Source organism: Alosa alosa, chromosome 5, assembly GCF_017589495.1.
Source record: "Alosa alosa isolate M-15738 ecotype Scorff River chromosome 5, AALO_Geno_1.1, whole genome shotgun sequence".
Classification (NCBI taxonomy): domain Eukaryota; kingdom Metazoa; phylum Chordata; class Actinopteri; order Clupeiformes; family Clupeidae; genus Alosa; species Alosa alosa.
Genome location: NC_063193.1, coordinates 672,626 through 699,351, shown reverse-complemented (window position 1 = coordinate 699,351; position 26,726 = coordinate 672,626). Strand labels below are relative to the sequence as shown.

Sequence of the window (26,726 nt, the reverse complement as noted above, 5' to 3'; positions counted from 1 at the left end):
ATATTCTAACTGTGAAAATGTCAGACCCTATTTCGCCTTATTTAAGAAAATCGAAATGGCTCCTTTTGTTTCATAAACGAACTACAAAAGAAGTCACGTGACTTTACCCTTCAACGTTACTCACGGTAGCATGGTTTGTTTATTAGCCTGGTTAGCATTGACACTTAACACTTACAGCTAGCTCTTCATGTGAGTAGAAGCACAACACCAGTTATCCTGACATAAAGGTTATCACCACGCGGTTTACATCACGTTCCATTATTACAAAAATATGTTAAGCCAGTTAAGCAAATTGCGTATTGATCAGTTAGAGATTAAGCGCAAAACATGTGACGTCACATGCAGCTGTAGTTACTTATCACCTGTTACGACAAAAACTCAAAACAATTCAACTGATCCTAAAAATAAGGTATGACCACTTGAAGCAATAGAGGTGACCCCAGTGCCTAACATATGGAAGGCCTTAAATTAAGATCCCAATGTGCACCGAGATATATTTTTTCTAAAAAAAAATCCCATCCACTCCGCTAAACTCTAGGAACACAACCACTAGATGGCGAAGAGATTACTTTCCCTCCCTATGTGTGACTACTAGCTGTTTTTCCCATTGAAATCAATGATATTGTATTTGTGTGTCGCTTTGGACAAAGGCGTCTGCAAAGTGCCATAACTACAATGCTAACTTGTCTTCCCCTAAAAAGGAGCGTGAATCTGTTCAAACGCATTCTATGACGTGGCGCCGGTTGTGAGAATCTGGTTGGCACATGTGGGACTTTTATTTTCCATCGCTGGAGAGAAGGCTAGACCGAATGTGTTTCACAAAGAACATGTTTACAGTTTAGCAAGTGATCGCTTTGTTGGGCGCTAGGATGATAGAGATGTAAAGTATGTTTATGTTACCTTTCAGACTTGGAAATTCGCCACCTGGTCCCAAGGTGAGGCTAGTCTGAGCACCACACAGCCACAATAAAACGTTCAAGGCTGTTAGCAGAACAGTGCCGAGGTAAAATCCAGGGCGATTTGCATTCAACCCACACAATGCTAAGGATATACGGTTTCGCATTTCAGCTGTAAGTCTACTTCACTTTCAAAGTAACGTTACACATTTTCGTTAAGTTAGAATTTGAACATAACGTTAGATGTCCAACATGTACTAGAAAGGTTAGATCTAACGTAATGCGAGCTGCGCTATTAACGTTACAAATGTGAACGCCACATTGTGTTAACAAACGGTGCCGTTTCCCTGCCACCACATCTTCATTTTATGCAAGAATGCCGGCCAGACTAACTGGTTAACATTATTTCCCCTGTTAGCTCCACGATAAACAGCAATGTTATGTGAAATTATTCACTTCAACCACTAACGTTAGCTTTTGCAGAGACTTTCTAATGTGGAGACACAGCACTCAAAAAATACTCTATAGAAATGCATGGGGCTAGTTTGTCACGCCAATATGGCCGTTGTCTACACATATCCCACCCCTTCCTCGGCAAAACGTCGACATGTGAATACATTGAGCCAATCATATGGTGTGTTGTGAAGACATCGTGCCAATCATGTGTTGTGATCTCGCCGCTGGAGCAAGATTGGTGTCGTGAAGCCTTGCGCACGCGTAGTTCGACCCAAAGACTGTGCCCGATGAGTGCCCATAAAACGTTGGTATATGGCCGCCGAGTGGAGGGACTTGCCTAAAAGGACTTTAGCTTTAGTCTTTGTGAGGAGCAATCACCTATCCTTCCTAGATTAAAAACACAGATATGCATCTCAAATTGGGTTATCGTGATTTAAGTTCCATGGAGCTAGCGACAGCTACTGGACAGTACGCGGCAATAGCGGGCAATATGGCGGCGAAAAGCGTCAAAATAAAGGTACAGACGAACGATCAGATAAAGTAGGTTAAAATTCGGTTTTCAGAGTATTTTTAAAAGGTTTACACGAAATGTTAACATGTTGCTGAAACTTAGCCTATGTAAATGCATGTGCAAATGTTGTAATTGTAGCAGAATTGTCTTGAAACATCCTTGAAATTGAACGGAAGTGATCTCACGCAACACCTTTCACTATAGGGAGGGAAAGTAATCTCATCGCCATCTAGTGGTTGCGTTCCTAGAGTTTAGCGGAGTGGATGGGATTATATTTTAGAAAAAATATATCTCGGTGCACAGTGGGATCTTAATTTAATGCCTTCCATATGTTAGGCACTGGGGTCACCTCTATTGCTTCAAGTGGTCATACCTTATTTTTAGGATCAGTTGAATTGTTTTGAGTTTTTGTCGTAACACGGTGATGAGGAACTACAGCTGCATGTGACGCCACATGTTTGGGCTTTAATCTCTAACTGATCAATATGCAATTTGTTTAACTGGCTTAACATATTTTTGTAATAACGAACGTGATGTAAACCGCGTGGTGATAACCTTTATGTCAGGATAACTGGTGTTGTGCTTCTAATCACATGAAGAGCTAGCTGTAAGTGTTAAGTGTCAATGCTAACCAGGCTAATAAACAAACCATGAAGGGTAAAGTCACGTGACTTCTTTTGTAGTTCGTTTATGAAACAAAAGGAGCTATTTCGATTTTCTTAAATAAGGCAAAATAGGGTTTGACATTTTCACAGTTAGAATATTATTACCGTATAGACACTGAAAAATATTTTTGGTGGATAACATCGCTGATTTGGCTTCACAATATTTTTTTTGAAATAGGTCTATGGGACTTAACATTGAAGCTGCTCTTCGATAGGAACGCAACCACTTGGGGCGCTGGTTTTCACTTTCCCTCCCTATGCAAGGCAAGACAAACCAGAGCCTGTCTACGGACATTCTCTGGATAAACGTCTCCATCTCCTGATGTAGGCTACTTTTAAAAGAGAGGGGAACAAAAACATAGAAAAGGGGGATAATAATGTACTATACATTGATTTAAAGTTAATGTTTTTATACGATTATACTTTGCATTAATATAATTGTGGAAGGATTACCTTTTTTATTAACAAGACCTAAAATAACACTATTATCAAATAACACTTAGTTCAAACTTAGGGTGGTAGGCTAAAATGGACTCTTTGTACTTTCAGAATAGATATTTATGCCAAATTCGTCTTACTAACTCTGTACGGACTCGTATAGCCTACCCTAGGCCTGTCATACTATACACAATATTGAACCTTAAATTGTGTGGCTATGGAAACAATAAGTTGTGCATATTTAAAAGGGGGTAAAATGGACTCCTTATAACATATACTTTCAGAATACACATAGATATTTATACCAAGTTCGCCTTAGTAGTACCAGGCAATACCAAGTCTGTACCAAGTCACTAGGCCTTCTATTGACACAGACTGTTGAACTTCAAATTGTGTGGCTGTGAAAACAATAAGTTGTGCATATTTAAAAGGGGGTGAAATGGAATCCTTATAACATGTACTTTCAGAATATATAAAGATATCTATACCAAATTCGCCTTTGTAGGTACCAGGCCATACTAACTCTGTATCAAGTCATATAAGCCTGTCATTAATACATAGCCTACTAGTGAACTACAAATCCTGTGGCTATGGATACAAAGTTGTGCATATTTTTTTAAAAGGGGGTGGACTCTTTATATTATGTATACTTTCAGAATATACTAAGTTCGCCTTTATAGTACCAGGCCATACTAAGTCTGTACCGAGTCACATACTAGGCCTGTAATTGACACACACTGTTGAACTTCAAATTGTGTGGCTGTGAAAACAATAAGTTGGGCATATGTAAAAGGGGAGTGAAATGGAATCCTTATTACCTGTACTTTCAGAATATATATAGATGTTTATACCAAGTTCACCTTTGTAGGTACCAGGCCATACAAACTCTGTACCGAGTCATATACTATGTCTGCCATTGACATACACTGTTGAACTTCATATTGTGTGGCTGTGAAAACAATAAGTTGTGCATATGTAAAAGTGGGGTGAAATGAAATTTTTATTACATGTACTTTCAGAATATATATAGATGTTTATACCAAATTCGCCTTTCTGAGTACCAGGCCATACTAACTCTGTACCGAGTCACATACTAAGCCTTACATTGACATACACTGTTGAACTTCAAATTGTGTCTGTGAAAACCATAAGTTGTGCATATAAAAGGGGGGTGAAATTGAATCCTTATAACATGTACTTTCAGAATATATATAGATGTTTATACCAAGTTCACCTTTGTAGGTACCAGGCCATACAAACTCTGTACCGAGTCATATACTATGTCTGCCATTGACATACACTGTTGAACTTCAAATTGTGTGGCTGTGAAAACAATAAGTTGTCTATATGTAAAAGTGGGGTGAAATGAAATCCTTATAACATGTACTTTCAGAATATACATAAATATTTATACCAAGTTCACCATCACACACACCACTGTCCACACCACTGACCACATCACTGACCACCTCAGCACACACACCTCTGTCCACCTCTGTCCACGCCACTGACCACACCGGCACACACACCACTGATCACACCACTGACCACATCACTGACCACCTCAGCACACACACCACTGACCACACCAGCACACACACCTCTGTCCACACCACTGTCCACCCCAACACACACACCACTGGCCACACCACTGGCCACACCACTGACCACCTCAGCACACACACCACTGTCCACCCCAACACACACACCAGAGTCCACACCACTGTCCACCCAAACCTACACACCACTGACCACATCACTGACCACCTCAGCACACACACCACTGTCCGCCCCAACACACACACCACTGTCCACACCACTGTCCACCCCAACACACACACCACTGTCCACCCCAACACACACACCAGAGTCCACACCACTGTCCACCCAAACACACACACCACTGGCCACACCACTGTCCACCCCAACACACACAACACTGTCCACCCCAACACACACACCACTGACCACACCATCACACACACCACTGTCCACACCACTGTCCACAGCATCACACACACCACTGGCCACACCAGCACACACACCACTGTCCACACCACTGACCACATGACTGACCACCTCAGCCCACACACCTCTGTCCACACCACTGACCACACCAGCACACACACCACTGACCACATCACTGACCACCCCAGCACACACACCACTGTCCACCCCAACACACACACCACTGGCCACACCACTGTCCACCCCAACACACACACCACTGACCACACCACTGTCCACCCCAACACACACAACACTGTCCACCCCAACACACACACCACTGACCACACCATCACACACACCACTGTCCACACCACTGTCCACAGCATCACACACACCACTGGCCACACCAGCACACACACCACTGTCCACACCACTGACCACATGACTGACCACCTCAGCCCACACACCTCTGTCCACACCACTGACCACACCAGCACACACACCACTGACCACATCACTGACCACCTCAGCACACACACCACTGTCCACCCCAACACACACACCACTGGTCACACCACTGTCCACCCCAACACACACACCACTGACCACACCATCACACACACCACTGAGCACACTAGCACACACACCACTGTCCACACCAGCACACACACCACTGACCACATCACTGACCACCTCAGCACACACACCACTGACCACACCATCACACACACCACTGTCCACCCCAACACACACACCACTGTCCACACCATTTTCCACATCACTGGCCACCTCAGCACACACACCACTGTCCACCCCAACACACACACACCACTGTCCACACCATTGTCCACACCAGCACACACACCTCTGTCCACCTCTGTCCACACCACTGACCACACCAGCACACACACCACTGACCACACCACTGACCACCTCAGCACACACACCACTGACCACATCACTGACCACACCATTACACACACCTCTGTCCACACCACTGTCCACCCCAACACACACACCACTGACCACATCACTGACCACATCAGCACACACACCTCTGTCCACACCACTGTCCACCCAAACACACACACCACTGTCCGCCCCAACACACACACCACTGTCCGCCCCAACACACACACCACTGTCCACCCCAACACACACACCAGAGTCCACACCACTGTCCACCCAAACACACACACCACTATCCACACCACTGTCCACCCCAACACACACACCACTGTCCACACCACTGACCACATCACTGGCCACCTCAGCACACACACCTCTGTCCACACCACTGACCACACCAGCACACACACCACTGACCACACCACTGACCACATCACTGGCCACCTCAGCACACACACCACTGTCCACCCAAACACACCCACCACTGGCCACACCACTGTCTACCCCAACACACACACCACTGACCATACCATCACACACACCACTGTCCACACCAGCACACACACCATTGTCCACACCAGCACACACACCACTGACCACATCACTGACCACCTCAGCACACACACCACTGACCACACCACTGTCCACACCACTGTCCGCAGCATCACACACACCACTGTCCACACCACTGACCACATCACTGACCACCTCAGCACACACACCTCTGTCCACACCACTGACCACACCAGCACACACACCACTGACCACATCACTGACCACCTCAGCACACACACCACTGTCCACCCCAACACACACACCACTGGCCACACCACTGTCCATCCCAACACACACACCACTGACCACACCATCACACACACCACTGTCCACACCAGCACACACACCACTGTCCACACCATTGTCCGCACCAGCACACACACCACTGACCACATCACTGACCACCTCAGCACACACACCACTGACCACACCATCACACACACCACTGTCCACAGCATCACACACACCACTGTCCACACCACTGACCACATCACTGACCACCTCAGCACACACACCTTTGTCCACACCAACAGGCACACCTAATGCTAACAAAATATCATCCACATCAAATGACAAAGTCTGTGACAAACCACTTACACCATCCGCACCACTAGTATGCACACCAACAATTAAGTTGAATTACACATGCAACATTAGTCAGAGGGCTAAATACTTTCTTAGCTAGGGAAAGTAGTTTCTCCAACTAACTGTTTAGCTACTTAGGGGTAAAGTAAGCAGTGTAGGCTCTACTGTCCACTGCTGGTCTGGACAGACAAAAGCTAACAATATTATTTTCCATTATTCAGTAATGACTTGACCAAAACAAAATTCAAGTAAATATAAATATTTTAATAATGGTGTTCCATTCCAATGTTAACCTGATTCAATTGGATCTGTGTTTCATATAAAATGTATCATTATTAAATGTAAATATAGATCAGCACTTGCCTTGCCGTAACAATGGATTTATCAACATTCTTCTCACCACTGATAATGTGATTTGGACTTAAGAGACTGTATTTTCCCAGTGTTCTGTTTTCTTTCATTTTGGACACCTCATACATTGAGTGACAGAACACCCTAACTTGTCATACTATATTTACATATTTGGTATTGTTGGATTCAGTACAACCCCACCTTTCCCATAAGCCATCATATGTGTTTCTATGATAATCCCTGGTAAAGCAGCTACAAAGTAAATGAAAACATTCTGCATAGATATTCATTTATTTCATGTCCCTTATTTTATGTGTATGTTTACATGTCTCTATTCATTCCATACATCAAGATATTCACATCCCGTCTTTTCTAGTAGGTAACTTATTGTTTTCACAGCCACACAATTTGAAGTTCAACAGTGTGCCAATGACAGGCCTATAGTATATGACTCGGTACAGAGTTAGTATGGCCTGGTACCTACAAAGGCGAACTTGGTATAAATATCTATATATATTCTGAAAGTAAATGTTATTATGATTTCATTTCACCCCACTTTTACATATGCACAACTTATTGTTTTCACAGCCACACAATTTGAAGTTCAACATTGTGCCAATGACAGGCCTATAGTATATGACTCGGTACACAGTTAGTATGGCCTGGTACCTACAAAGGCGAACTTGGTATAAATATCTATATATATTCTGAAAGTACATGTTATAAGGATTCCATTTCACCCCACTTTTACATATGCACAACTTATTGTTTTCACAGCCACACAATTTGAAGTTCAACAGTGTATGTCAATGGCAGACATAGTATATGACTCGGTACACACTTAGTATGGCCTGGTACCTACAAAGGCGAATTTGGTATAAACATCTATATATATTCTGAAAGTACATGTTATAAGGATTCCATTTCACCCCCCTTTTACATATGCACAACTTATTGTTTTCACAGCCACACAATTTGAAGTTCAACAGTGTATGTCAATGGCAGACATAGTATATGACTCGGTACAGAGGTAGTATGGCCTGGTACTCACAAAGGCGAATTTTGTATAAACATTTATATATATTCTGAAAGTACATGTTATAAGGATTCCATTTCACCCCCCTTTTACATATGCACAACTTAATGTTTTCACAGCCACACAATTTGAAGTTCAACAGTGTGCCAATGACAGGCCTATAGTATATGACTCGGTACAGAGTTAGTATGGCCTGGTACCTACAAAGGCGAATTTGGTATAAACATCTATATATATTCTGAAAGTACATGTTATAAGGATTCAATTTCATCCCCCTTTTAAATATGCACAACTTTATATTTTTTTATCAGCCACACAGTTTAATTATATTGGTGTAGAAAAAATATAGCATTCTAAGGTTTAAATGTCTTAAATGTCTTATTTAATTATTTTCTAACTTTACTTTCCCTTTGGTAACACAATATAGTTTTAAATTAATAATTTTTAAACATATATGTTCTGACTTTTATTCTGAAGGATTCGCGAATGGCGGCCATATTGGAATTTTCTTTACTGTCGCTAGTTTCACACTACTTCATGATTTATGCTTCTTCTTCTTCTGTCAGGTTTTATGGCAGATTACAGGCAAAGTGTATTACCGCCATCTACTGGACTGAGATGCAATCAATTGGATGTTTTTTCAGAGAAAATAATAATAATAATAAAAAAAAAGGAAAACACAAAACAACCAACTAAATCCTATTTGCTAATTGTGTTTCTTTGATAAATGTGATCACAGCACTAGTGATATTTCCTGATCTAGGCTCACCTAATAAGGTTTTAAAAGTGGCAGAAGAGCATTATGGAACAACAGTTTTAGGAGAGGGATATCCATATGAACTTAGCTCTGAGGAGAGGGAGTTGTTTTCCAGGAGTGGTAGGCAGCTAACAACAGTCTCAGTCTACAGCAGAGCCACCTACAAAGGTGAAAGGCTTGACAGCATAGATTATAAAAGATGCTTAAAAACTAAAAGTTCTGTAATTGAGTTGCCTGAGGGAAAATTTGGAGAAATAACTCAAATTTGTGTGCACAACTCTGAAATTATGTTTATTGTAAAGCTTTTCAAGGTTGATCAAGAAGAAATCTATTGCAAGCACCCGTCATATAACATGTGTCCATAATACAGAGCAAAAATGTGTTTTGGTCCCGAGTGAGATTGTTAGTAAGTGTATGCTTGTTGACCTTGGGGAAAAAATGTACATCTGCACATTCCCCAATACCTATGAAAAAGACTGATGTTAAACTTCCAAAATAAACAAAATAAAACAAAGTTGTTGTTATTTGTTGAACTGTTAAACTTCCAAAATAATCTATCTATTATAGGCCTATGTAGCCAGAGGCGGACAGAGTACACAGCTTCATTACTTAAGTAAAAATACAGATACCCTTTGCTAAATTTTACTCAAGTACAAGTAAAAGTACAACAGTCATGTCTACTTAAGGAAAAGTACTGAAGTACTTGTTTTTAAAAGTACTTGAGTACCAAGAGTACAGGAGTAGCCTACATTTTCTAAATATTGGATTACTAGTGCCACAGTGCTTACATTTATGTACAGAAACGTCCTACATGGAGTTATGAAAAATGTTAATGTTAATACTAGGGCTGTCAAAATAACTGATTCATTTTGATTAATTAATTTGAGAAAAAATAACTGATTAAAAAAAAAATAACGCAGATTAATTGATTCCGTATGACCTTTGACCCCGAGCCGGTGTAGTCAGTAACCATTAAACTGTAAAAAGAAGGAGAGAAGAAAATGTGCTGTCTAGATCATTGATTGGAACATTTACTTTTAAAAAACGGTCTGATGGTGTTGATTAAAATAAAGTCCTCTGCGATGTCTGCAGCAAGGAATTTGCATATCACCGGAGTTCATCAACTCTATAGTTCCACATCAATGCAAAGAAATAGACATTGAGGGGAGTGTTCATTTATTTTCATTGTGTCCCCTAGGTTATATCTGTGGCCTGAAATACCTTGTATTTAAATTTATTTCCTCAGCATATTAGGTCATATCATAGATTATTATGTCCATTATTAAAATAATAATAAAAGAGTTTTTGAACTTTAATGTCACTAATGCTGATTATTTAATGATACGTTTGAATTTAAATATTTAAAATACTTTCACAGCAAATATTATATATGCGATTAATTTAGATTAATTAATCACAGATTATGTAATTAATTAGATTAATTTTTTAATCGATTGACAGCCCTAGTTAATACCTTGGAGAATGTAAAAGGAATTGAAAGTAAAATCAAGTAATTTTCATCTTTTTACCATGTTGCCAGGGATGAGCAGTATTTCTAATACATGTATTTAAAATACGTATTTCAAATACAAAATACTATTTTGTAATTGAAACACTTGAAGGGAAAACTATCCTTAACTTTTTCAGAAAATTGAAATAGTCTGGCGAGGTGGGGCCACAGGTTGGCACATTCCCGGGATGGACCTGCTGCGTCTTCATCCATTGATGGTTTCGTCTCTTATCTAAATCTGACCATGGAGTTGAAGGTGATTGCTGATAGGCTGTCCCAATCAGTGGAGCCTGCACAATCCAATCATGTTTGAGAGGAAAACAACAAATTGAGGGTTTCCGAGATTTTTCTTTTTTCCTTTTTTTTGTAGAAGTAGTAATGGGTACTCACAGTTATGGATAGAAATGTAGTGGAGTAAAGAGTACAATATTTGCCTCTCAAATGTACTTGAGTAAAGTCATGAGTATTGCTATCTTCACTGTCATCACTCACATACATCATACATACAGTACTCTGCTTGCAATAGTAAGTCCCTGTCCCCCCCCTACATACACAGCACATTATTTCATCAGGAAGCTTCTCCAACACACATCCCCAACATACTTACAGCACACTGCCCACACACACACTACACACACACACACACACACACAGTCACTGCTCCACTCCCCTCCCGCCCACACACACATCTTCACTGTCATCACTCACATACATCATACATACAGTACTCTGCTTGCAATAGTAAGTCCCCCTACATACACAGCACATTATTTCATCAGGAAGCTTCCCCAACACACATATTGCACACTGCCCTCTCCCCACATACACAGCACACTATCCCATCTCTCCTGTCATCCCCCCAACACACACACCAAGACCCCTGGCAGTTGGGTTAGCCCCTTGAGCCGTGGATCTGCCCAAGGTTTCTTCCTTGGTAAGGGAGTTTTCCTTGCCCCTGTTGCTCTTTGGGTGCTCCTTGTTGGTGCCCCCACCCAATCCCAATCCTCCCCCACCTTTTTTATGCAGCCCTTGCCACTTAATCTACTAAACCCCTCTTCTACTGCACTCCTTACCCCATTAATGCACAAATAGGCTGACACCAGACATAATTTCACTGCATTTCTTACTTCCAGTAACTATATGCATGTGACAATAAACTTCCTTGTATCCTTGTATCCTTGTACTCCCCAAAAATGATACTCGAGTAAAGTACAGATCCCTTAAAATTGTACTCAAGTACTGTACTCAAGTAAAATGTACGTTACTGTCCGGCTCTGTATGTAGCATAAAGGCCATTTGTTTTCAGATAAATTAAAATACTCTTGAATTGATTAATTAATCCAATGTGGTTTTAGGCCCTGCTAGACCAGTTGAGACCACTTGTTTAACCAGTTGAGACCAATATTCATTTAAACTGGAAGACACCAGTTACATCCTATTGGTTTCAACTGGATGGTACTGGTGAGCCACCCCTGCCCAATAGCTCTATTGGTTCTAATGGGTTTAAAATGGTTTTAACTGGTGTTACTTACTGGGCAAAATAGTACAAAATCAAAAAAACAGTTGGAACCAATACAGACCATTTCAGACCAGTTCACAACAGTAGACCACCTACTGGATTTTCTACTGGAATTTCCACTAGGGCAGGGGTTCCCAAACTTTTCCACGACAAGGCCCCCCAAATACCACTAGGTTCTGGCCAAGGACCCCCTTGATGTGTTATCCCATTGACAATACTATGGCAAATGTAAAAATACATTAAGCTAATCCTAATAATTATTTTAGCCACAAGCACTTTGTGATGGAGTATACAGTGTGTAACAATTATATTTTGAGCTTTCTGTTGAGAGCTATCTCTCTACTATTATTCCCAGTGGAAAATATATGCAACAAATTATTATAATGGCATTGTATAACAACCCTCATAGTAATAGATATACTTAAAAAAATTCAGATGTATTTATTTGTTGCTTTTATTTTTCCTTCCAACTAGCTGAGGCCCCCCTGGCACACCCTTGCGGGCCCCCACTTTGAAAACCACTGCACTAGGGTACAGATAATGTTTGGTTTAATATCTAATTCCTCAATAAAGTTTTTAAGTTCTTGACCATTAGCAATTAAACTTCTGGCGTTCCACTGTAAAATTGATAGATTCATTACAAACTACCACCTGGTACCTGGCTATCAGAAATTCCTAATACCATGTTATGAATAGAATCAACTGACAAATCATGAATCTCTAGATACTTTTCTCCTGCTCTTTTAATTATTATAATTATCACTTCTACTTGTAACTTGGGCTGAACAGTTAACCACTTCCACCATAAAAGCAATGAAACTTTTCTTATCCACAACTGAAGTATCTTCAGTTACCTTACAACATTTGGTTTTTGTTCCTTCCGCACATTTACCATACTCATGTTCGCCTCCACATTTAGCACATCTAGGTTTTGATTTGCACGCAGAAGAAATATGTCCATATCGCTGGCATTTCAAAGCATCTAGTTGTTGGGGGGATGTAAGTCCTCGTCATATAACTTACATACCCAATCATGATTCGTTCAGGCATCTTAACCTCATCCAACACTAACAAGACAGACAAACTTGGACCTTTACTTCCATTCCTAAGTACTTGCAAACGCTTGACTTTGCTGACTCGAATTCATTTTACATTACTTTTAATGTCTTCTTCTAACAAGTCTGTCGATACTCCTGATATCTCCGCCATTATTTTACTCCTTTCTTCCCAGTCTTGGGCTTTAACACTTTTCCCCAGTAACGTTTTAAGTTTCATCAATCCCATTCTCTAATCCCTGTCTTGACAAACCACTAACAGGTTACCATCTCTTAGCGTTCTGACGGAGCGAACTTCTCCTATTTGCTTATAAATTGCTTCACTGACTTTTAATGGGTTTAATGCACAGGGGGTTTGAAATTGAATCACTACTTTAACCTCAGTCCTAACTCTTTTCGTTTCATCTAGTTCAGTATTTCCCTTTCTTTTCTTCGATGCTCTTTGAATTAAATTCCATTCACCTTCGTCACCTTCGCTTATAGTACTCTTACTATCATGCTCCCCTGACAACTCCTCCAAATCATTAGTTTCAAACGGATCCATGCTTAACAATCCATGATCACATCCCAGTCCACCAAACGCCAGTTGCAATAGGTCTGGCGGCTCTTTCGCCCGGAAACACTCATCGCTTCCTCAAGCACATCTGCTGACTGACTTCATTTATGTAGGCTGCCATGACTGCATTAACTTGAGAAGTACCGACCGGAGCCCGTGTCTGGACTGGTAATGTTGAAATAACCAGCGTGAAACTAGCGACAGTAACGGAAAATCCAATATGGCCGCCATTTGCTAATCCTTCAAGATAAAAGTCAGAATTTGTTAATAGATTTTTCAATTCATAAAGAGGAAAATGTGTACCAAAGGTACAGTGGGTCCCGGTTAAAAATTGACACTTCATTCACGATCAAGGTGATTCACGCAGCTGGGTGAAATGTAAGTACAACTGCAGCCGCTTGGGGGCAGCATAGTCCGCTGTGGTGTTCCGCGGTTGAACCGGACGGAGCGTTCAACAGCAAGGGCTGTGATTGGCCGAGTTTTCAGTGTGTTTCTCTGTGTTTTTAGCAGCCCCTGCAACATGCTAGTCCACTGTAGCCTATAAGCTTTGTACATAATGTTAAACATAGTTTTGGATTCAGTGGCAAGATTTCTTGATTGTACAGTGCCTGTCTCTCAGTAATGTTTTAAAATGAGAGCTTCGTCAGCTGGCAGAAGGCTACTTTGTCATGAAAAGTTTGCTTGTTAACAGAACATAAATATGCTGCCCAGAAACCTCATGAATAGTTCTGATTTTTTTTACTACACTAACGAGGTTGAAATATAGCCTTTGCCTACAGCATCTCCTTAACAGTAATGTTAACAAAATGACAGTCAAATAACAAAGGAAAACGAATTTGGTCACTCAAGACTGTGCCACAGAAACCAGTGTAGGCTACAGTCCTACCCAATAGGCCTACTCGAAGCAGATAGCGTTGTCTGACGGTCAAGTGGGTTAATGCACGTATTTCCAGAACAGGTCTGCAACTTTCAGGCAGTTCTGAGTTCGAATCTAGGCAGGAGCAGAGCCATATAAAGGCCTAGGCCTATTGTTATAATTGTTTGCAAGGTGTTGCTCCTGGCAAGACTTGTTTATAAGACGTTTGGTGATTAATTGATAGCTGTTTTTGGGACACGTTAAACGTTCTGTTACTGTTCTGTTCTGTTACGACTGTTACGCGCTCTTACAACTGTATGCTACAATGATTGCAATACAAAAATATGCGCGTGTTAGTTTAGTTAGTTTTGTGATGTTTTGCACTTTTGCCTCATGGGGGGCTTTTTTGGCAAGATTGACCTTGGTTAGACTCTGCATATGTTATTTCTCCGTATGGAAAATAAAGTCAATTTTCGACACACGTCTGTTATTAGTTCAATAACTGTTGCTTGTTAAAACATGTTACTAGTGAAACTCAAATGATTTTAGAAATATTTAGCCAAAGCCAAAAAGTGTTAGAGAAGGAGAGCGCTGGTGCAGCTCAGATGTCTTCTTAATTTTCTTTATTAAAAGGTGCAGAACATTATTAAACTTTGACTAAAGTTTCGATGTTCGTTAGTCAAAAACATCGACACATCGAAACGGTAGTCAAAGTTGAATAATGTTCTGCACCTTTTACTAAAGAATAAAGAAAATTAAGAAGACATCTGGGCTGCACCGGCGTCTCTCCTTCTCTCTAAAATATCTGTCCTGACTTTGTCTACCAAAAAGTGTTACTTTGTGCCCCGCACTCCCCCACTGCTTGTGAAAGAAGGGGGTGGGGGAGGGGGGCTTAACGTGAAAAAGCTTAATGTCCCAAAACGGCAACAAGTCATAATGGTAGGCTACAGGAAGTGGGGGGAGGGTATGGGATGACCAGAGCCGTCTTACCTGTGCTATTCAGAAAGCATCTTCTATTGTCTTTCCAGGCGCACACAGCTCGTTACCATAGCCTATCGAGTGCCTTGATAGGCTCTGCTCTTGGGTTTGGCCTCACAGCGAACTCAACCCTCTTGTTGCTTGCAGTTTGTTAAATAAAGCGATGCAGATTACATTATTTATTTCTGATTAATTGCATCTTTTGATGTCTTTTGCAACATCTGATTGTTAGGCTGGGCTACTGTCAATGTCCTGTACAGGTAAATGTTCAACAATTGCTGGTGTAGGCCTACAGGCTATAATCAATTAGGGACTGTTCGTTATTTATTTAAGGGGCTACCGGAGGAGTTTTGGGAGCGTTAGTCAAAAAAGACGTGATAGGCGGGTCAATATATGAAAAAAAAACACCTAACCTCAAAAAAATTGATACAAAAGGTTTTTTAACTGATTATGATACCTTTTAGATGTACTTAATAACATATTAAAAATATAGTAAAATCTGACCCCAGTAAAGGGGTCATTTTCAAGATGGCGTCCAAGATGGCCACCAGAAGCTAATTTGGGATATCTGAAGCATTAATCAGCCTAGGAAAGTGTTTTTCGTGTTTAATCAGATTTAGAGGTCACTGATTCATATATGTCACACTAAAGTATCAGTTCATAATTTTCAAAGACTTATAATTTTCAAGATGGTGTCCAAGATGGCCACCAGAAGCTAATTTTGGCTATATCTGACGCATTCGTCAGCCTAGGAAAGTGTTTTTCGTGTTTAATCAGATTTAGAGGTCACTGATTCATATACGTCAGACTAAAGTATCAGTTCATCATTTTCAAAGACTTATAATTTTCAAGATGGCCACCAGAAGCTAATTTTGGCTATATCTGAAGCATTATTCAGCCTAGGAAAGTGTTTTTCATGTTTTATCAGATTAAGAGGTCACTGATGACTCTTCATCTCCACCTTTTTTAGTGTTCTTATAGTAGGACCTGAGGATGCATGATGTTTTCTCTCTCAGTGTCACCATGCCTTCAAAACCTTTCCCTTCTGTGAAACATATGTCATTCCCGTACCACTCCCTCTGATTACCGAATGGAATGGAATGGAATCAACCTCAATCAAATACTCTTTCATGTTAGATCCAAGTACAGAGACAGTCAACTGTTCTTAATTGTGTGCATTTCTGCAAGACACTCCGCTGTTCGTGTAGAAGATATGGATTACCTTGCACTGCTGCCTGTGGAACGTGTCAAAATTAACAATGTGACAATCCACACAAGTTCCTTTCAGAGGAGTCAGAGGATGATGAATAATGATATAATAATTATTTCTGATCTACTTATGCATATAGTTTAAGATTCAGTTTAATTAGCTCCCCCCTAATGATAGATGCCAACAATTATTGATCTACACAAATATACAATGCATTCCTATACAGTACATGGGTCATGGTTCATTAAAGTCATAAAACAGCCACTTACCGTAAAACTCTACTCTACATATTGTAAAAGCATATACCCTGTACATGAAATATAACATTAATCAACAAAATAACATTTCCATCTTCCTCCACACCAAGCATAATACATACTCTATTCTGTATAGGCAAATATAGTGTAAAGCCGATACATTTTGGCATATACAGTCCAGGGAAAACAAATGAAACACCCAAAATATATATTTTCTGAAAGCATTTAACCTGCAGATGAGATATAACACCAGTTAAGACATGTCCCGTCATCCTCCATGCCATGAACAATGCATTGCCCTCTATTCTGTATAGGCGAATTTAGTGTAAAGGAGATACATTTTAGCCTATATTGTCCAGGCAAAACAGATTAAACACCCAAAACCATATCTTTTCTAAAAGCATATAACCTCTAGATGAGATATAACACCAGTTAAGACATGTCTTATCTTCCTCCATGCATGCACAATACAATGCCCTCTATAATGTATAGGCGAATCTAGTGTAAAGGGGATATATGTTGGCATGTTAAGTCCAGGGAAAACAAATGAAACACCCTAAAATATATATTTTCTGAAATCATAAAATCTGTAGATAAGATATAACACAATTTAAAATATGTCCCATCTTCCTCCATGAATGCACAATACAATACATTTTAGCCTATATTGTCCAGGCAAAACAGATTAAACACCCCAAACCATATATATTCTAAAAGCATATAACCTCTAGATGAGATATAACACCAGTTAAGACATGTCTTATCTTCCTCCATGCCATGGAGATGGTTAATAATCCTGTATTGTATTTGCTCTGTATTAAAACTCATTGATTTTAATTTATGGCTGAAAAAGGTAGAGCATTGAAACATTTTCAATTTTAACATTTAAAATCCTATTCTTGTTTAATTTGACCATCATTTCATATCAATTTCACCCCTGTAGGCTGAATAGTAATTGAGATATAGCCATTCTAACCTGTTGACAGCCATTTTGGCGGCCTTTTTGAAAATGACCCCTTTCCCAAGGTCAGATTTTTAGTATGTTATTTAGCATGTCCAACAGTACCAGAATCCATAAAAAAAACTTTTGTATTAATTTTTTTGACGTTGAACCCTATATTGACCCGCCTATGACCCTCCCTCGCCAGCAAGAATTTTTTATATGACCCTCCAAAGTGATTGAGAAAAAACGCATAACCCTCCCCAGTCCCAACAATTTATTGATGCCTTCTGTTGGCTATTGGGTCAATTTGGGAGCTTGCATGCAACGACTCCATCCTTGAAATGCCTTGAAAAGGCTGTCGTTTGCACAATTTCACAAATAATCACCGGGACCGAAACAAACAACTTTTCCCAGGTTTATCGCGTATTTGAACTTTTTCCTCGCTGTCTTCGGAGGAGCTGCAGGGCCGTCGCAAGGGGGTGCGAGACCCTGTGCGAACTTGACACATGTATGAACTTACGTGCATGAAATCATGCGATAGCTTACTTTACACATAGCCAAGGCCGTCGGTGCATTTTAATAGTAGCCTAGTCTAATAAGCTACACCAGCTTGTCTTTAAGAGGGGAAATTGTATAGCCTATAACATTAGCTGAGTCACATATTTGGCCATATGGTGTTTATCATAGGCTACATCACGAAACCAAATAACAAAAGGCGTACGCTTGAACAGGGGAAATTAATTGGGCATGAATCATTGTGCTGAACGGTATTTGTCAATGAGCAGAAACACACACGACATTCAAACTGTTGATAAGATGTGCACTATGGAAACTGGTCTGTAGGCTAACATTGGACAAATAAATGACACTGACTCGCCATATCCTGACTCCTGAAAAAAAACATTGTCTTGCTTTGCCGCAAACTCAGCAATGAAATCATTGGCCAGTTTGCAGGTAGCCTAACGTCTTTTTCAATTCATAGAAGGGAGAGCCCTTTCTCTCCTGTGACATTGAGGTGCGCAAATAGTTTTTAATAGCCTAGCCTGTTCAACTTCGAAAAGCTTCGTTCACCCGATGCCAGTCACTGATCGCAATTTCAAATTTCGGGAAGCTTCGTTCAATCTTTTTAAGTTTTAAGTACAGTAGGCCCATATCTGCCCCATTTGGAATTATATCTCGAGCCTATTATAAGGTCCAGTGCGTTATGTCCTGGGATTCGGACGTGCTCAAAAAGAAAAGAAAACACTTTTTTAATAGATGGTTATGAGAAGCAATATGAGTCTGAACTCCGTGTCATTCAGACTCAACCCTCTTGTTGATATTTTTCGTTGTCGTTTGAACGTCGGCAAGCAGGCATGTTATGTTGCAATTTAAGTGAAATTTCTACAGTAGGCCTACAACATGCAACATGCTTGTTAGGCTGGGCTACTGTCAATGCACTTGTACAGGTAAATGTTCAACAATTGCTGGTGTACAGGCTATAATCAATTAGCTAAATCATTTGTCCAGCTGTTTAAAAAAATGTTTGTGCTACATTCAAACGCAAAAGGTGCTTTGATATCTTTTTCATTTGAACGTCGGCAAGCAGGCATGCTGCGGTTGCAATGAATGAGGATAATTGGTTTTATCTGCGGATTTATTTTTTGCATTATTTTGAATATGACTCGCTCCAGTCTCAACAGCACGTCTACTTTTTTCCACACACATCTAAGTTCTAACACATATCCCCCTCGCTTTCTCTCCATCCATCCCTGCGACGGGCTTTCTTTAAAGGAGCTGCACCATTTTACAACAATTGCATCTACATTTTCATATTAGAATGTTTTGTCTGTTTAAGTGTAAGTTTAAACTACGTGATCAATTTAAGTTCCCGTGCCCCCGCTGAAAGTCTCATGCTTTATCGTTACACTATCAAATCTATAAGTAACCGTGACAAATAGGGTATAATATATATAAACTCACGCTATTGTATTATCATATGTTTGGTAATGGCTCACTGCGTCATGGAAGCAGTTAAGTCAAGTCGCATCAAAAATAGTAGTGGCAGAACTCCCAAGTGACACCTTGTGGTTGTTTGTGTCAACTGCAGTTTGTGCCATTTCTGCTGAGAAAATGGGGTGCGTGATTCATGAAGGAACCCGTCCAAACTTAACTGGGACCCACTGTAATGTAAAGTTGGAAATAATTAAATAAGTCATTTAAATCGAAAAACACAAAGCTATATTATTTCTACCATATTGCCTAATTAAAATTGTGTGGTTGATAAAACAAGTTACATATTTTAAGGGGGGCTGAAATGGAAACCTTACATGTACTTTCTAACTGGCTGTTTTGCACAAACAGTAAAAGAAATGGACGAACACATTCCGTCGTTTTCAATGGGAGCACTGACGTAAATTTAAGGTTTTTTCAGTTGGCTTTCCATCGTACTGCACAGACTCGGACTTAACTTTGTGACGTTAGCCATCAAACTAAATCTTGTAACTCGTATGATAGATGGTTCGTCAGAAATTCTTCTCACACTTCCTTCGCCTTCAAAGTCATCAAAGTTAAACATTTATTTATGTATTTATACAGTGCATGTGAAGGCTTCTTCTGACTTTTTCTTTTTCTTATTATAACAGTGCATTAAAATGAACTGTTCTGTTATCCAAAGTCTTTTTCTTCTTATTCTTCCCACCAAATTTCTGCGTCTAATTCAGCTTCAACTGTTTAACGTAGAAACTAACGTGCTGGCTGGACTGAGCTTCTTATCCAAACAATATGGTTTTCTCCCTAGGGTGCGACAGAAAGATTACATCAAAGTTAGCTTCCCTACAACCGGACATGCTAAATATTCTTCTTACGGGATTCCAAGGTAGTCGAGTCTGTTTTGCCTTCTATTGTTTATATAGATAATACAGAAGCTACGATGTCCTCACAGGATATATGTTATATGAGGTTATGGTATTTCAAAAAAATCCTAAAATGAATGGGCTTCTATGGAGGTTAGCAAAGAGATGGGCCCTCCCATGGGCCCTCCCGCCTCCATTGAGGTTTCTACTTCCGGGAATTCGCCTGTTCCCTTGCTGTTTTGGGAGTGGGTTCATCACATGGACAGTCGCCCCGCGACTTTGCTGCTTCTCTGCTCTGGGTGCGGTGCCTAGAAGGAGCGCAGTGCTAGTGGCTGTTGGTGGTATTGACTATTTTGGACTCCTTTTACTGGACAAGACTGTTTATACTGTTTCTGCAACTGAGGTGAATTATGAAATGCTGATTACGGGTATGAACATTACTTTGTCTTGGAATCATTCGTCTGCCCACCATATTCCCTGTGTGTTACAAATGTTTTTTGCCTGGTCACGAGCAACTTAACCCAGTAGACCCACGTGACACATACATAATATTTTGACTGGCTTTGATAGGCTACATAGATGTATGTTGTGTGAAATAAACTAAATTCCAATGACTTCAGTAGCTTATTTAAAGTGTAACAAATTCTCACTTACACAAATTCTCTCTGTAAACTGCCAATCTATCACTCATTTACAGACTTTAAACAGCTTTACACTCATTAACAGCTCTTGACAAAAAATAAATGTAGGGAACACATCATCCCTGTTCTGGCCAATCTACACTAGTTTTAGGATAGATGTTCAAATAATTTTAATATCCTACAAGGCTTCACATGGACTGACACCTGATAATATAAATAACTTATTAACCTCATAATGTCCCTCAGATCCTCAAAGTTGTGCCAGAATGTAGACCATGTAATACTATGAACATAAACATGTTACCACAGTGAAATCACAAACCTTTTGGCAGACTCGTTAGGGGGATTCCGATGACAGTGTTGTTGCAGTTTCCTGCAGATGACCGATCATAAAATTTCAAAGAGGTGCTCACACAGTTGTCATTGATGTGGATTAAAACCAGCAGTTCTCAGGGAGCCTTTTTAGCTTGGGGCCCTCTGCAATTGCCTGCTTTGCTTACCCGGTTGCAACGGCTCTGTCATGACGCGCTATGTGATGACAAAACATAGTTTGGTTCTGGGCTAGCATGCAGACAGTTGCATGTTACCAAATATTCAAAGAATGTTATTGTTAAATAGTAAATGTGTTGTGTTGACTTCACATGCCCAGGACAGTTCAAATCATCAAGCTACATAACTGTATTGGGGAAATTATTTATTTAGACTGTAGTGGAAAGGATAAAGGTTTGGTGTAGCCTAGTTACCGCTCATTCTATGTGGTCGAGCAAAGAGCGCTTGGAACATGCACTTATTCAAAAAATATCTAAATGCTGTCTTTAAATGGGTCATGCTGCCATGGGATTGTTTGGAAAAGAATGATGTTAGGCTATGACAATGTGTAAAACATTACTGCAGATTAAATTAATTTGAACACTTTCTATAACCCAGCATATTGAGTTGGAATTAGAGACTTAAGTAATGTAAATTCAAAATAGTATTTGGCCTACATTTTTATTGACAAACGTTTTGTGCTACAGAGCTTCCCTTGTATTCATCTGGGGGTCGTTTCTAGAAAAGTTAGCAACAACGTTTTCTAGAAACGAGCCCCTTGTGTGGTGACAAACCAGCTATTAGTTTGTCATTAAAATGTTCCTTAAGCAAACACAGCATTGCATTTCTTAATTTTCAATAAAATGGAATATAGGCTATGATTTTTGTTGCTTTTTTAAAAATATTTGTTAGATAGGCCTATTTGTTAGATAGGCCTATTGGTTATTATGTAGGCTAGATGTGGTTTTAGTTTTAGGAGTAGTTCACTGTAATATAACCAGTTGAAATACAGGACTCTTTCTGAGAAATGGGAATAAGTAGGCCTAAACTATTTTTATTCTGTTGTAGCCAGCAACGTAGGACTGTTTACAATTCTAGTGGAAAGCTGCCATATACTGTATACTCAAAACATGTTTAGCTGTGTATTTTGAGAACCCAGTTATTCTGTGATCTTGAATGCAAAATGTTGCTGTGCTATGTAGCCTGTTTTTCTTTCCTCATCTAAATGATCTAGATACACAGCCTTGGTTTTGAACAAATTAGGAAAGATGTAGAATGATACACATGTTTTCTTCAAACTTCACATACTGTAATGCATATCTCTAGATTTGAAAACAGGAAGATATAGGTAAGTTTTTTTTTTATATCTACAAATTTACAGTAATGTTAGGGAGCATGATGTTCTAAAGCTTGAGTGAGAGGGAGGTACCCTATACTTACTTAATGAAAGACCAGAAAAATGGAGGCCTCACCCCTGGCCAGACATTTCCTTGCTCATGAAAAAGCTTAAGCTTCAGCAGATGTTTTTGCAGAACCAAAATTGAGAAATTTGGAAGAAATCACTTTTCACTTGTCTTTGTTAATGTTGCATTTATGTTTATTCATTCAAGATGAGCTTTTTGTTTTTCATGTTATCTTTCATACATTGTACTTACATGGTTTCACAATTAGGTGAACTGATCAGAGACAAAAATGAAATCTTTTGTAAAACATATTCAACAAATGAAACTAATTTTTAAACGAATGCTATACCATGGTTTCTCTAAGGCTTTGATGGTTCATGGAAACAGTGTGAAAAGGAGAAGAAAGAGGGAAGGACCAGAGAGAGGGTGGAGTCATAGAACATTTCTTTTTTATCGAAAGCTTACCCTTTTCATTCTGAGTCTCACTGCAGGAGGAATTAGGAAGCGCTTTTGTGTTATTTTTTACTTTTGTCTGAAAGTCTTTTCTTTTGCGTGCCATCAGTTAACATCTGTCAAGTTGCTTCTCCGGGAGAACTGTGAGTAAATATTTTTCCTTATCACAAGGAATACATTTTTTTGCTTAAATTATCTGGTGCATGTACTTCATTTTCATGTGTGACGTCAAATAAAAATAAAATGCCATAGTAAAGTAGCCTGATGATTTATGTCACAAGCTCAGCAGTTCATCAGCTCAGAAATTAAATGATATACTGGACCTAAGTACAAATAAGCAACACACCCCACATAGAGACTATTGGGACTTTGAGGTAAATGTTTTTCACACACCGGTACATGGTTGAAGGTATGACATTAGGGATTACAGAATGAATTGAATGGATATACTGTATTTGTAATTGTGATGACCTAATTCTGTTTATAAAATTATTCAACTTTTGTGTATGATTTTTTGCGAAGAAACCATGAAAAAACCCTGAATATTTCAGTTGGTAAAGACTATAATTTCATGAAGCCACTAATGCTGAACAAGCTCTTTGCTAACACAACAGCTCAGCCATTTGCTGCTTTAGTTTTAATGTACTGAACTGAAATGAATTAATCTATAAAGCTCTCTCAAAGCTCTACTTTTTAACACCTTTTATTATGAACATATAAGCACAAGTCTTTTTTCTACTATATTTCCCTTTCCGCCCTCCCTTTCCCTGTCTAGTTGATCCAGTAGTCCTCTTTTCTGATTCTCTTCTCTGGGCCACATTATTTAGGCCTCGTGTTTTTGAATAAGATTCTACTCCAGTAAGGTTAAGATGTTCTACTTCATTCCTTTAGAAGATTTTTTATACTTGTACTTGATGTACTAACATTCCACCCAATTTCTATAAAAAAAAAAATACAATTATTGCTATTAGAAACCATCTTCAACCAATGCAACATAAAACGTAAATGGTTTTAATGTGAATAATCTTAAAAGCACTTTGAGTTGTTGCAGCATAAAGACAGAAACACATCTAGTTTATTGTTAGATGCCACCAATGGCAAGTATACAGACGCTATGCCTCCTGAGTTGCAGTCAAACATAGTCTTTCTCTCTTTTCTTTGGTGTGGTCAACCAGTGGCAGGCATCTAGGATGGAAATTACAAACCCTGCTTTACTCCACCCTGTCTAAGTAATGACTGCCAATCTTTAAAAATATATTTAGGAATGGGAAGAACCATGTTTTGGTAAAGCATTTTAGGTAGCTTACATCTCAACAGATGTAGGCTTTTTTGTGTTGAAGTCTTTTTCAGTGCTTTTCTTTTTATTAAACAATCAGCACACACCATACATGTACCCATTAGTTTATGTAACCTCTGTACTATAATGCACTGAGACCAACTATTTTCAGTGATGTGATGAATTGGTTGGATGAGGATATATTTTACTAAACTCCATCTTCTATATTGTACAGCTTCCCTAAAGAGCCATGGCCCTTTCCACTTGTAACCTGTCCTGCGTGGTTGCAGTACTAATCTGCTGGAGTGGAGCTTCCACATTTGCCTTTCCCCTAAACATTACAATGGAAATGAGTGGTGATGGTGCAGAACCAGAGCTTTTCCCTGCAGTGCTTACCACTCACATCCCTGTTTCAGTTGCTCCAACCCAAAAGGTCAGCACTATCACCACTACTATCATTCGCCTAAAGGACTTTGTCTTCAACCAAGTGGTGGATGTCTTGAAGGAGAATCTGCTGCTATTTACGGTGGTGACCTCTCTCCTCATTGTCATTATCTTCATTGTGTGTTGTGCCTCTGCCATGAGTCACAAGCGCAAACTGGACACCTTCTATCCCCCCACCAAAAAATACCTCCCCAGGACATACATGGACCATGGGGCCCATTCAAAAGATCCTTATCCTGGGCCAGTGCCCCAAACAACCACGGCCATGTCCAAGAACCTACGCACACCATCTAAAGCACTTGTGGGGGCCAAAGAGGGCAAAGAACCAAGACCCAAGCCACTGGAGGGTCCAGTAATGCAGGAGTTTGAGGAGGTAGAAGTAGAAATGCAGAAGGATGAGCCAAAACTGCAATCAGAAAAAAAAAGCCCTAGTCAAAGTACAAGCCAACCTGTGGTGTGTACCTGCCACCTCAAGAGGGCCAGTCCCCCAGCTGAGTGAGAAAGTGAGATTGACAGCTAGTGATAATATTGTTTTCCAGGGAAAAGAACTTAACTGTTCATAATAATAATTAATAATTTGTCATAATAATTCTACTGTTACATTTTCCTGATTTCTAGATATTTTTCTCTATGCAATTCTTTGACACAATGTTTAATACTAATTTTAATTAAATATGATTGCTTCCTGTTTAGGAAAGTTTATTATTAATAGGTTATTACATAATATTAAAGGAAGTATGTGAGCACTTGCATATCTCTGCTGGGCATAAATTAACCTGGATCAATTTCATTATGAAATTGATATGATTTCAAGAATCAAAATTTGTTTCAAGTCTATTATAGTCTATGCAAACAAACTCAGGCCATGTTACATAATATATGATCACTGAACCAGCCTTGTCATAAATGCACACTGGTCACTGTGCTGATGTATTAAATCCATTATTATTAGTGATTGCATAAAATGGAATAATATGTTATAGTCATCTGTAATGTAACATATAATGGTTTTGCTATCTTTAAGTAGAAAAAATGACCATACCAATAAAAGCCTAAATAAACTAACTATAATAACTTGACAGATGTATTTGTTTGATGTATGTTGATATACTGTATTTGCCCTGAATAAAATGAAACATTTTGCATGGAAAAGGCAGGCAATCATTCATTGTGCAAAAAAAATAAACCACAACCAAACCAGTGGTTTTCCATTTGTTGTGGCGTGCCTGTGGTCTTACTGTGAAAAATTGAACCCGAAAATACACATGACCTAAAAGACAGGTAGGTTCCATGTCCAAGTGTATTTCAATATTTCAAAAACCCTTGTTGAATGAAGGAAGCTGAACATTTGAACTTTTATAGAGAAATATTAA

The 26,726-nt window shown here is 39.6% G+C and overlaps 2 protein-coding genes across 6 annotated transcripts in view; one reads left to right on the top strand and one right to left on the bottom strand.

Moving 5' to 3' along the window:
* Positions 1-1,423, bottom strand: part of rhbdd3 (rhomboid domain containing 3) — a 31,640-nt gene extending 30,217 nt beyond the window's left edge. Inside the window, exon 1 of the mRNA XM_048244066.1 lies at positions 901-1,423. Within this exon, the coding sequence (XP_048100023.1) occupies positions 901-1,063 (163 nt within the window). The 5' untranslated portion in view covers positions 1,064-1,423. The remainder of the gene's footprint in view (positions 1-900) is intronic.
* tmem119a (transmembrane protein 119a) lies at positions 752-26,553 on the top strand. 5 transcript variants are annotated; one of them, XM_048244069.1, is made up of 3 exons: positions 752-935; positions 23,743-23,776; positions 25,145-26,553. In XM_048244069.1, the coding sequence occupies exon 3, from the start codon at positions 25,160-25,162 to the stop codon at positions 25,850-25,852; it is 693 nt and encodes a 230-aa protein (XP_048100026.1). In that variant the 5' UTR covers positions 752-935; positions 23,743-23,776; positions 25,145-25,159; the 3' UTR covers positions 25,853-26,553. The 5 variants fall into 5 exon arrangements, with proteins under 5 accessions (XP_048100026.1, XP_048100028.1, XP_048100027.1 ...); XM_048244068.1 differs by lacking the exon at positions 752-935 and adding an exon at positions 999-1,070; XM_048244071.1 differs by lacking the exon at positions 23,743-23,776.
* Positions 26,554-26,726: the final 173 nt, after the last annotated feature.